We start from the raw sequence: 13,128 nt of genomic DNA, 5'->3' as shown, positions 1-13,128 counted from the left end.
GGTGTAAAAAGAACAGAAGCATTTAGAGCAGCAACCTTCAGCCATGAGCGGCAACCTCCACAGGGCCGCTTATTAGATCTCCTGTAATCAGACATTTGCATTACAATCCATAACGGTAGCAAAACTACAGTTATGAAGTAGCAATGAAAATAATTTTATGGTTGAGGGGGGGTCACCACAACCTGAGGAACTGTATTAAAGGGGGGCAACATTAGGAAGATTGCAAACCACTGCTCTAGAGAGTAAAGGAAGACCCAATAACTTGTCCTCATTACGTTTTTTGAATTTTCTTTTCCTTCTGAATCATGGATAAAACATTGCAAATTACTTTGAGCCAGACGTGGTGGCACATGCCTTTAATCCCAACACTCAGGAGGCAGAGGCAGGTATATCTCTCTAAATTTGAGGCCAGTCTGGCTTACAGAGCAAGTTCTAAGACAACCAGGGCTACAGAGAAAGACCTTGTCTCAAAAAAGCCAGAGAGATGCTCCTGGCAATAAAGGTATAGGCCGTCCTAGGCTTCTCAAGGTGGCTGTGAAGTCCCTATCTTGAGATGTCCACTATAAACTAGCCCGCCTGGCCTGGAGGGGCAGACCATCCCCTGACTTCTCACCTCATTCTCACTTCTCCAGTGCCTCTCCACACTGCTGATGCTGGTCACCAGTGACATGTACACACTCATCAACTACGTGGGCTTCATCAACTACCTCTTCTACGGGGTAACAGTTGCAGGGCAGATAGTCCTTCGCTGGAAGAAGCCGGACATCCCCCGCCCCATCAAGGTGAGAGGACCTGCTTCGGAGCCCCTCCCTTCCTCTGCTGCATCCAGGGCGGGGCAGATTTTTGAATCATTGTGGCTCTTGGCCACGGGTGCATGAGACAGTCATTTCCTTACCTCACTCTTAAATCTTATACCCTGGGTGTGCCCGGCCCTCCAGTATCAGAGTTCGTTACATTATGTCTCTGTCCCAAAGTGAATCTCCTTCTGTCTGCTTGTATTCATTTTAACCGAGACCCATTCTAACTTGAGACCCATTTGGTGCATCCAGGTGAGGCCTGGCCTGGAGGTAGATGTGAAGACAGGAGCCATAACAGACCCAGGTCGTTTCTTTGCTCCCCCTCCAGGACCTCTAGCAAGTGTACACTAACGTGCTTACCGGCTTCTCAGTCCCCTGGGCTTCTCTGGCTGCCACAGGCACTTAAATGAGTCACAAGGTCTTATCTGACCTCACCTGGGAGGGGCCCTTACTCCCCTGCCCCACTGCCCGATTTCACCAGCATCTGTCTGTTGATAGAGCACCTATAAGAGCCCGAAGTGTGGGACACAGAGCTGAGTGAAGCTCAGCCATTGCCCTCAAGGAGGAGGATGAAGAAGAGAGAAGGTGCCCTCATCCTAAAGCCTCTGAGAGCCACATAACTCACAGTACTTCTGTCCCACAGATCAATCTGCTGTTTCCTATCATATATCTGCTGTTCTGGGCCTTCCTGCTGATCTTCAGCCTGTGGTCGGAGCCAGTGGTGTGCGGTATTGGCCTGGCTATCATGCTGACGGGAGTACCTGTCTATTTCCTGGGTGTCTACTGGCAACACAAACCAAAGTGTTTCAATGACTTCATTGGTAAGTAGTGGCTAGAAAGAGGGCCTCTCGGGTAGACACAGAGCAGACTAATGGGGGAGCCCTACCTTCAGTTGAGTCCACAGGGCTCCTCATTCAGACCTCTAAGGAGAGAAGACCCGCTGGCATCCGCAGACAGACCTGAGGCAGCCTACCAACCATCTACCAGCTCCGTACAGGCACTGACCTGGTTTCTGTATTGTTCCTTTCCACAGAGTCACTAACCCTAGTGAGTCAGAAGATGTGTGTGGTCGTGTATCCCCAGGTGGATGGGGACTCAGGGGCAGGGGAAGCAACCGATGAAATGGAGGAACAGCAGAAGCCCATCTTCCAGCCTACTCCTGTCAAGGACCAGGACTCAGAGGAACAGCCCTAGCCCTGAGGACTGCCGTCCCTTTAACTGACCACTCCCCACTTCATCCTCTCTGCCCTGCATCCCTGCCTATGTCCCCCTAACACACACACACACACACCTATACTGTCAGGCAGGGCCAAGTCCTGGGTGTCCACAGTGACACGTTCTAAACAAAGACACTGACCTTTGTACCCAAAGAACCCACTTCCAGTCCCAAGGCCCATGGTCAAGGTCAGTGCACCTGGGCCTGCAGACACTCCAAGGGTTAGAGGAGACTAGAGGTGCCGTGGGTACCCTGCAGGACTCTTCCTCCTGGGCCCATGCCCTTCTGGTGCCTCTAAGAAACCCGGGTTCACTGCTGCTGCTTCTCCCTAGTTCTGAGCCCAGGTGAAGCTTCAATTGGGAAGGAGGTGGCAGCACAGTGGGCTGCTGGGAAAGGCAAAGCAAACACAAGGGTCACCACTCACCTTCTTCTGGAGAGACCGAAATGCCTCTTCACTCCCCGGGGACCCTGTACCTACCACTCACTCCACTGCCCAGCCTAGGCCCCCTGCTGAGAAACTTCCCTTTCAGGATGCCTCCTCCCCACTGAGCTAAGGACCAAGAAGGAGGACCACCCTATCCCCAGCTCTAAGCCAAGCTTGTGAAATACATAGGGGTAGGCTCAGACTGCAGAAGCCAAGCCCTACCCCTGCCCCTGCCCCTGCCCCTGCTTCTGCTTCCTGTCTCCTTGTGGTGCCAAAGCTCCCTGAAGCCAGAAAGGCTTCTTAGGTTCAGTCGAATAGATATCTATCTCTCTCTTAAGGGCAAAGCGACTCAGCCACCCCCACTGGCCCCCTGAGCATCCCAGCCGCTCTTCTCACCCACAGCACTGCCGGCCACCCTTGTGCTTTTTCTTCCCTGGATCTTGGCTCAAGGACCAGGCGGGAAGGATCCCCAAGCCCTTCAGAGTCAAACCAGCCTTAAGTCATCTCCCCTCCAAGAACTGAGCCTAAAAATGCTCCCTAGTTCTACCCTTCAGGACAGACTTGAAGGAAGGAAGGGTGCTTCCCCCTCCCCAGAGATGCTCAGCCCTCACCCTGGGGAGACCCTGTTGCTGGGGGAGTGTTTTCTGAAGGTTGGTTCCTCTCCCCTCCCCCAACTCAAATGATCTCACCACCATCCTGACATCCCTTTTGGGACAAGATGGAAGGGCAATGACAGAATGTCACTCCCTTTGAGAGCTCAGAAAAGTCCCTTCCACGAGAGCTACCGACCTACGCTCTATGGGAAGGTAACAATTTTGCCTTGTCCTGGCAGCCTCCATTTCTTCTGTGCCAAGGACCCCACGCCCCATTCCATCTACTTAAACTGGAATACCCCAGGGCCTTTTCCTGGGCCGTCAGGTCCCCTGACTTCTCACCTAGCTCACCTGATCCCTAACTGGTGAGAGGCTAGGTTTGGGCTGATTATAGCCCTTCAGAGTGCAGTCCAGGCAGGCTGTGGGGCCTCTGGGGGACCAGGGACCATCCCTCCATCCATTTCTTCTCATTCCTTCAGCCTCTACCCACCCCCTCCTTGAATTACTATCTTTTTTTTTAAGTGGATGCCTTACTTTTTTGGATAAATATTTTTGAACTTGGCATTTCTATTTCTTTTAAATTTTTTAATGTATGGTGGTTTCGGGGGGCAGAGCTAGTCCCTTAATAATCTGTCACTGGGTTCATTTAGGTCTTACGTTTTCTTGGTTTGTTTTGTGGAGTGTTTTCAAGTAATAAAATTTTAAATGGAAATGAAACAATGATGTTAATCAAGTGACTGCTGGCCGGTGGTGGCGTGCTGCAGAGACAAGCAGAGCTCTGAGGGTCGAGGCCAGCTTGGCTCGCAAGAAATCGAGTTCCAGGACAGTCTGGGATACGTAGAGAAAACCTGTCTCAAAAAAGGGAAAAAAAATCAGATGACTTCTGAATCAGAGTCAGTGGACACTTTTACTTAATCCAGAACTCTTTGGTTGCCAGGTTCTTCTGCGACTTTGTTCCTAAAAGTCTCGGTTGCCACACCTTTGAGCTGCCCAGTAAATACGGAGCCTATAGCTTCTTCCAATAACTACCTCTTGTCCCTTCTGTGGCATCCTGAAGGTCTGCGGAGCTCCCATTCCATTCACCGTGCTGAAATCCTGCAAACAGGAAGTAAAGCTCATCACTCCCCAACATCCAGACAGGCCAGGGACCAGCACCAGGCCAAGATGGGGGTGACACCCCAAAGCCTGGCAGTAAAGGCTCTGTGGCACTGTGGAAACAGCCCGCAGGGGGTCCGGGAGCCTGTGGATGAGGCTTGTTCACCCAGCTAAGCAAAAGCTCCTGTGAGCTTAGTCACTGGAAGGAGGATAGAAGATTGGGCCAGGACTAGAAAAGGGGAGGAGTTAAGGTCAGCTTGTGTGCTTACTTGGGAATTTTTTTTTACATTTGTGTGTGTGTGTGTGTGTGTGTGTGTGCCACAGCACTTGGGTGGAGGAGTGCATCTTGCAGGAGTTCTTTCTTTGAAACATGTGCATCTAACTTGAGTTAAGATTGGCAGCTAGTGCCATTTTGCCGGCCCCTAGAGATTTTTTTTTAGTTAGTTAAAAAAACAAACAAACAAACAAGCTGGGCAGTGGTGGTGCACACCTTTAATCCCAGCACTCAGAAGGCAGAGGCAGGCGGATCTCTGTGAGTTCGAGGCCAGCCTAGTCTACAAGAGCTAGTTCCAGGACAGCCACCAAAGCTACAGAGAAACCTTGTCTCAAAAAAACAACAAACAAACAAACAAAAACCACACACACATTAGCCAGTCATAGTGACATTTGCCTCTAATCCCAGCACTCAAGAGGCAAAGGCTGGCTGTGAGTTCTAGGCTAGCCTGGTCTATATAGCAAGTTCCAGGACAGCTGGGGCCCTCCTGGTGCTTTGGAAAGTTGATGGGACTGGATCTGGTCCTTGCTTCTGCCCCTCTTCCTCTCTACAGTCCTCCCGCAGCCTCCCCTGGGGCACCATCATTCCAGAGCCAGCTGTGCTTACAGACCTGTGGGGAGGAGGAGCGTGAACAGCAAGACACTAATTACCCTTCACCACCTGGGAAACTGAGGCACAGGCACGTCCACGCCCATTCTTAGCCTGGTATCAACATTCCTGCTTGTGGCTGTCCTTAACTCCAGACAGGCTAAAAGCTTGCCATCCTCGGAGGCACAAAGCCAGGATGGGGAGATGCTGGGCCAGTAGCTGGTCACAGAGCAGCCGTGTGCCCTCGGTTACCCCACAAGCAGAGGATGGCAGTCCTCCAAAGGTCACCCACTAAACCTTTCTGAACCTCCATTTCCTTTCTCTGCCTCACCAAGTCTCCTCCATGTTGCCCCCATTCTGGTGTGGTCAGGCCTCCCCAGTTCCCTCTCATGTAATGGAGAGACGTGTCCCTGGGATTGCCTCTCCCCAAATAAAGTGACATCTGATGATCTTCAGCGTGGTCAGACGCAGGTGTGGGTCTCTTGAACGGCTCGCACGTCTTTCTGGCCTGAAGCCCTTTTTCTGTCTTAGCCCTGATGTTGCCTTCAGCGCTAGGAACTTCAGGTGTTTTGAGTTTAGACAATATTTCTTCTTTAGACACTCTAGGAACCTTTCAGAAGTCACTAAGTCATAGTTGCTCAAGGGTTTTTGTTTGTTTGTGCATTTATTCCGTGTATTTGTGCGCTCACACAGGTCTCAAGGTCAGATGTCATTTCTCACTTTTCACTCCACCGTCCCTGGGACTTGAACGCCAGCCTACAGACTTGGTGGCAAGTGCTCTCCCCTCTCAGCCATGTCACTGGCCCACATTTGTTCATTACTGTACTTAAGCAACAGGTCTGTGGTTACAGTGTCCAAAGGCGTCACCGTTTCTGTGGAAATAACAAGTCTATCCCTGAATTTTGCAAGCCATCACACAGATTCCAAATAATCCTTGTTTTCTGAAGAGTATTCAGATATGTAGTGGCATATGCCTTTAGCACGCCTTTAGTCCCAGCACTCAGGAAGCAGAGGCAGACAGATCTCTGAGTTCAAGGCCAGCCTGGTCTACATAGTGAGTTCTGGCCCAGCCAAGTGCTGCATAATGAAACCCTGGCTCAAAAAATAAAATAAAATAGTGTTCAGACATGTCAGTCTTCCAGTCCTTTTATCGTTTTGTTTTGTTTGGGTCTTTTTAGTTTGCTGTTGTTTGGGGGTTTTTAATGCATTTACTTTGTGTCTGTATGTTGCCTGTGTGTGTGTGTGTGTGTGTGTGTGTGTGTGTGTGTGTGTGTGTGTGTGCGCGCACGCTCGCGTGCACTGTGTACATCCCTGGTGGTCACAGAATTCAGGAGAGGGCATTGAGTCCCCTGGAACTGAAGTTACAGATGATTGTAAGACACTAGGAATCAAACCCAGGTCCTCTACAAGAACAACAATACTCTTAACCAAATCTCCAGCCTCTTTTTGTTTTTGAGACAGGGTCTCACTGCATAGCCATGGCCAACCTATAACTCTCTCTATAGACCAGTCTTCCTTCAAATACACAGAGATCCGCCTGCCTCTACCTCCCAAGTTGTGGGAAGAAAGGTGTGTGCCACCACATGCAGCTAATTCATTTGTTTTTTGAGAAAGAGTCCCACTCTGTACTTAGACTCCCCTCAAACTCATAGCAGTCCTCCTGCCTCAACCATTCACGCCCTGAATATGATGTGATTACAAGTGTAATACATGCTTATCCTTAATTTTCATTAAGGAAATATGGTCGTTTTGTTTAGTAGTTTTATGTCAACTTGACACAAGCTAAAGTCACCGGAGGGGGGAACCTCAGTTTAAAAAAATGCCTGCATAAGATGGAGCTTAAACAAACCCATAGGGTATCTTCTTAGCTAGTGATTGCTGGGTGGTACCGCGCCTGGGCTGGTGGTTCTAGGTTCTGTAAGAAAGCAGGCTGAGCGAGCCATCAGGAGTAAGCCAGTAAGCAGTACTCCTCCATGGTCTCTGCATCAGCTCCTGCCTCCATGTTCCTGCCCTGTTTGAGCTCCTGTCCTGACTTCTTTCAATGACAGACTAAGATACGTAAGTGTAGACCAAATAATTCCTTTCCTCTGGAGCTGCTTTTGTCGTGGTGTTTCATCACAGCAGTAGAAGCCCTAACGAATACAATCATCATCACAGAAAAGATTAAAAAGAAGTATCTCAGCCTATTCTCAAAGAGCAAAATGGGCTAGGGATGTAGCCCAGTTGGTAAAATGCTTGTCAAGTATGCATGGTGCCCTGGGTTCAATCCCCAGCACCACCACAAAAAAAAAGGAAGGAAGGAAGGAGGGAGGAAGGGAGGGAGGGAGGGAGGGAGAGAAGGAAGGAAGGAAGAAAGGAACGCATGGTGACATAGACATAAAATAAAAATAAATCTTACAGGGGTGGGGTGGGGGATGAAAACCTTTAATCCCAATACTTGAAAGGCAGAGGCAGGCAGATCTTCGAGTTCGAGGCCAGCCTGGTCTACAGAGGGAGTTCCAGCACAGCCAGTGCTCTGTTATTGGAAGAACAGAGAAACTCTCTTGGAAGACGAAACAAAGCCAGACAACAACAACGAAAAGTATACCAAGGAGAAGAAGCCAAGGATGAATATGCACTTCATGGACCATCTCTTTGTCCATCCACTGTGGATGAAGACCGCCTCCCCATGGGGCTCCCAGTCTGGACCGGCAGGGTCAGGCAAAAGTATCTCCAGAGCCTGTACTCCCTGGGGCTTCTGTGCTCAAAATGCCAGTTTGAAAAAAATAAAAAGGTTGTCAAATCTGGGCAGTGGTGGTGGCGCTCACCTTTAATCCCAACATTTGGGAGGCAGAGGCAGACAGATCTCTGTAAATATGAGGCCAGTCTGTTATATAGAGTGAGTTTCAGGACAGCCAGGACTACACCCTGTCCCCCCCCCCAGAAAGAAAGAAGGTTGTCAAGATGATTATGAGCATGGTGGCACATGCTTACAATCCCACTTGGAAGAGAGAAGCAGAGGATCAATGAATTAAAAGTCATTTTCAGCTATATAGTGAATTTGGGGCCAGCCTAGGCTACATGAGAGCCTAGTTTTTAAGAAAAGTAAAACAAGAGCAAGTGAGAAGACTCCAATGGTAAAGGCGCTCGCCGCCAAGTCCGACAACAGGAGTTTACTCCCTGAGACTCACGTGGCAGAAGGAGAGAACTGAGTCCCACAATTGTCCTCTGAATTAATGTGGGGCAGGAGAGATGCCACAGTGGCGAAAAGCACTTGCTCTTACACAGAATCTAGGTTCAGTTCCAGCACCCGCACGCTCAACCATCCCTAACTTCAGTTCCGAGGGATCAGAGCCCCTCTTCCGACCTTCATGGGCACTAGGCAAACGCGTGGTGCACATACAAACATGCAGGCAAAACACCTACACCCATAAGATTAAATTGAAAAAAAAAATCAAAAAAGAAAAGGTAATTCCCACTCAACAAGAGAGAAGTCATTCCTGGTATTGGAAACCCAGCCAGCTACCTGGAGCTAGTGAAGTCATGGATCTTGGAGGAGAACCTACGACCACCACTTTACTAACCCAGGATAATCCATAACTATATTCTAAACATTTGTCTCCCTACACCTCGCTCTCCATCAAGGAAACTTCTCTTTATAAGACATCACAGAAAACCACAACCAGTCAAAATGAGGACTTTTGGAGCCCAGTCTCAACTGATACATCTACAGCATAATTCCTGCATCTAAGACTCGGGGATCGTTGTGGAAGACTGAGGCAGAAAGGATGTAAAAGCCAGAGACACAGGAAGTGTGCTGTGAGTGTGTGTCTCGTAGAAATGTCAGCGAGGCTGCACCATGAAGCCTCACCAACGCGGCTGCCTAAACATGGCATGAACAGTGATGACGCCAATAGACATGCTAACATTTTGGGGGAACTTATGAAGCTTCATCCCTAGACAAAGAGCTACGAGGAACCAAGGCATGCTGAGAAGTGGAGAAACAGTCTGCCCCCGGGAAGAGCTCTCCAATAGTTACCTAATTCAAATGGTCAGCCCTGAAAACACACACATACGAGCAACGTTTTACAGACTAAATAGGTTATATTCATGTATTTAGGAATATATAGATCAACAATTAAGGAAGAAGAGGCCAGGAATTTGAATGCCAGCAAGGGAAGGGTATATGGGAAGGGGTTAGGGAGAAGAAGGGAAAGGAGGGAAATGATGTCATTATAATTTCAATTTTTTTAAAAATAGAGATGTAAACTAGGTGGTGGTGGGGCCTGACTTTAATCCCAACATTCAGGAGGCAGAAGCAGGCAGATCTCTGTGAGTTCGAGGCCAGCCTGGTCTACAAGAGCTAGTTCTAGGACAACCAGGGATACGCAGAGAAAATCTACCTCAAAAAATAACCAAAGAGGGGGGCTGAAGAGATGGCTCAGTGGTTAAGAGCATTGCCTGCTCTTCCAAAGGTCCTGAGTTCAATTCCCGGCAACCATCTGTAATGAGGTCTGGTGCCCTCTTCTGGCCTGCAGACATACACACAGACAGAATATTGTATGCATAATAAATAAATAAATAAAATATTAAAAAAAAAACAAAGAGGGCTGGAGAGAGGGCTCAGCGGTTAAGAGCCCTGGCTGTTCTTCCAGAGGTCCTGAGTTCAATTCCCAGCAACCACATGATGACTCACAACCATCTGTAATGAGATCTGGTGCCCTCCTCTGACCTGCAGATGTACATGCAGACAGAACACTGTATACATAATAAATAAATAAATAAATAAATAAATCTAAAATAAATAAATAACCAAAGAAAGATGGCGGGTGGGGGTGAGGCTCTTTATCCCACAGTGTGGTACCCACCCCCTCAGCTCACTATCCTCACATAGTCACAGGAGGCACTGAGCACACCGGCATACCACAGACCTCTTCTAGATGGCGGCCCTGGAGTGGGGGGGCAATGCCAAGTGGATGCCTGTTTCACAAGGAGATGTGACTTACGTGTTGTCTGCCTGATGCTAACCTGACACTTGCAGTTTCAGGAACTCACTAAAGCCTCATTATGTTCACGATAGTGCTTTTGACACTAGCTTGAGATCACACATTAACTCCTTTCAACAGTGCCTTAAATTTCATTTGAACAAAGTGTTTAAGATCCGCTTTGTAAAATGAAGCAGTAACCAGACACGATAGAACATGCCTTTAATCCCAGCACTTGGGAGACAAAAACACAACTCTGTGAGTTCAATACTGGCCTATACAGTAAGTTCCAGGCCAGCAAGGGCTATGTAGAGAGACTCTGTCTCAAAACAATAAATAAATAAACAAAAGTGTAAAGTCTTTAAATTAAAATATTTATAGGGCTGGAGAGATGGCTCAGCGGTTAAGAGCACTGACTGTTCTTCCAAGGTCCTGAGTTCAATTCCCAGCAACCACATGGTGGCTCAAAACCATCTGTAGGCCGGGCAGTGGTGGCACACGCCTTTAATCCCAGCACTCGGGAGGCAGAGGCAGGCGGATCTCTGTGAGTTCGAGACCAGCCTGGTCTACAGAGCTAGTTCCAGGACAGGCTCCAAAGCCACAGAGAAACCCTGTCTCGAAAAAAACCAAAAAAAAGAAAGAAAAAAAAAACCATCTGTAATGAGATCTGGCGCCCTCTTCTGGCATACAGGGAGGCAGACTGTTGTATACATAATAAATAAAATCTTTAAAAAAATATTTATAAAAATACTATTAAAAATTTTAAAGAGAGCACTGGATGCTCTTAATGGACAGAGGTTTGATTCCCAGCACCCACGTGGCAACTCACAAGCCTCTGTAACTTCAGTTCTCGGGAAGCCACCACCCTCCTCTGGCCTTCCATGGGCACTGCACACCTCCGCCCTCCTCTGGCCTTCCACGGGCACTGCACACTGGAAGTGCACAGACACACATGCAGGCAGAACATCCATACACATAAAATAAAATGAAAGACAAAAGGGAGATGAAAGCAAATGTTTAAAACTAAATAAACCGGGCAGTGGTGGCACATGGCTTATTTCGTTTTAAACCCAGCACTCCGGAGGCAGAGGCAGGCGGATCTCTGTGAGTTTGAAGCCAGCCTGGTCTACAGAGTGAGTTCCAGGTCAGTCAGAGCTATTACACAGAGAAACCCTGTCTCAAAAAACAGAAAGAAAGAAAGAAAGAAAGAAAGAAAGAAAGAAAGAAAGAAAGAAAGAAAGAAAGAGAAAGAAAGGAAGGAAGGAAGGAAGGAAGGAAGGAAGAAAGAAAGAAAGAAAAAAAGAAAGAAAGAAAGAATAAATGTAACTGGGCAATGGTGGAACATGCCTTTAATCCTGGTACTCAGGAGGCATAAACGGGCAGATCTCTATGTAGTGACATTTAATTTGTATTTTAATAAATAAAACTTGCTTGAAGATCAGAGAGTAAAAGAGATACACTGGTCAGCTTTACAGACCAGGCAATAGTGACACACACCTTTAATGCCAGGAGCCACACTAGTTGCCATAGAAAATCAGGCAGTACGTGCTTTTAATCCCAGCCCTGGAGAAGATTATAAAATAGGAGACAGCTCTCACACACATTCTCTTTCTGAGATTCCTGCAGGCAGGATCGCCTTTTTCAGACTGAGGTCGAGGTAAGAGCCAATGGCTGGCTGTTTTGCTTTTCTGACCTTCAGATTGAACCCCAATTTCTCTCTGAGTTTTTATTAATTGTGCTTCATCTCTGTTAGTTCTAGGCTAGCCTGTCCTACAGAGTGAGCTCCAAGACAGCTAAGTTTACATAGAAAAACCGTATCTTAACCTTCCCTCCAATAATAACAAATTAATGTTAAAGAAATACAAATTTATTTGGTTTTGTTATTGTTGTTGTTTTGGTTTTTTGAGATAGGGTTTTCTCTCTACATAATAGCCTGGACTGGCCTGAAACTCACTATGTAAACCAGGCTGGCCTTAAATTCATAGAGAGCCTCCTGCTTCTGCCTCTCCAAGTGCTAGAATTAGAAGCATGCACCACCACCACACCCTCATGGGTTTCTGCTATTTAAAACCCAGATTTTAAAATGCTTGTCAGTGAAACCTCCAAGACAGCAGGAGTATGAGCTCTAGGGACAGGCATAAAAGCAGTAAAGAGGTCAGGAAAAGAGAAAGAGACAGCGCTCACTGGGTCGGTCGCAAGGTTTGAACAATCTCATGTGGCAGGCATCACTACTGCCATTTTGCAGTATGATTAGTAGCTTAGCCAGGGTCAGAGAGCTGTTAAGTGGCAGATTTGAGCCCATTTTCCTCTTAAACTTCATAGTTATGCTTAGCCACTGGCTGTCACAATTACCTGAGATAATATACACCCATTGTTTTAGTTAATGCACACAGTAGCAACTGCAGTAGCAACAGGAAAATGATCCCGCTGAGCTGCGTGTGAAGCCCCCCTCCCTAAGGACCTCCCAGTGTTTCTACCTAGCTCCCTCCTTTCCCAACCCCCTTTCCTGCTTCCCTATCTAGACCCCTAGTGCTTATGCCTTAATTACTAGGAAAGCTATTATTAGCCTGCAGGCAGCGCCAGCTGAACAGTCCAGACACCTGCAGCACTCTTTTCACAGGGACACGAGCTGCAGGACACAGCCTCCTCATTTCCTGCTGGCTTTATCTGTACTCCTCCCTCAGGGAATTCAGTGCTTCCTTGGAGCTCTCCCCTACTCACCTACTCCAGGCAGCCAGCTTGGCGGAAGAAGATTCCCTGAGTCACACGGCAACACCTACTCCATCCCTCTGACCCGGAGCCATTTCAAGAACAAGCCTCTAGCCCTTTCAGCGATCCGCAAGCCGACCTCTGGGGTTTGTATAGTCTCTCCACCTTATTTTCTTTGTTGACAGAATTAAAATAAAAATACTGTTTTGCCTCCTCTCCTTAGCTCACAGCAAAATGGGCAGCATGAAAAAGTGCATATTTCACCAGACTGTGGTGGCGCACGCCTTTAATCCCAGCACTCGGGAGGCAGAGGCAGGTGGATCTCTGTGAGTTTGAGGCCAGCCTGGTCTACAAGAGCTAGTCCCAGGACAGGCTCCAAAAGCTACAGAGAAATCCTGTCTCGAAAAAACCAAAGAGAAGAGAGAGAGAGAGAGAGAGAGAGAGAGAGAGAGAGAGAGAGAGAGAGAG

General features: G+C 47.9%; 1 protein-coding gene and 1 long non-coding RNA gene across 4 annotated transcripts in view; one reads left to right on the top strand and one right to left on the bottom strand.

The window, feature by feature from the left end:
* The window catches only part of Slc7a8 (solute carrier family 7 member 8), a 58,223-nt gene extending 54,473 nt beyond the window's left edge, over positions 1–3,750 (top strand). For all 3 annotated transcript variants that reach the window (XM_075949077.1, XM_075949078.1, XM_075949079.1), the window contains 3 exons: positions 633–782; positions 1,441–1,618; positions 1,831–3,750. In XM_075949077.1, coding sequence (XP_075805192.1) covers positions 633–782; positions 1,441–1,618; positions 1,831–1,991 — 489 coding nt within the window. In that variant the 3' untranslated portion in view covers positions 1,992–3,750. The remainder of the gene's footprint in view (positions 1–632; positions 783–1,440; positions 1,619–1,830) is intronic.
* A 25-nt stretch (positions 3,751–3,775) lies between these two features.
* On the bottom strand, positions 3,776–12,690 carry LOC142835542 (uncharacterized). Its single transcript, XR_012907909.1, has 3 exons — positions 12,673–12,690; positions 4,060–4,125; positions 3,776–3,882 (listed from the first exon to the last, which is right to left on the bottom strand). It is a non-coding gene; the product is annotated as an uncharacterized LOC142835542 (long non-coding RNA).
* Positions 12,691–13,128: the final 438 nt, after the last annotated feature.

Source organism: Microtus pennsylvanicus, chromosome 15, assembly GCF_037038515.1.
Source record: "Microtus pennsylvanicus isolate mMicPen1 chromosome 15, mMicPen1.hap1, whole genome shotgun sequence".
Classification (NCBI taxonomy): domain Eukaryota; kingdom Metazoa; phylum Chordata; class Mammalia; order Rodentia; family Cricetidae; genus Microtus; species Microtus pennsylvanicus.
The sequence above is the reverse complement of the archived record's forward strand: the minus strand, read 5'-3'. Positions and strand labels throughout refer to the sequence as shown.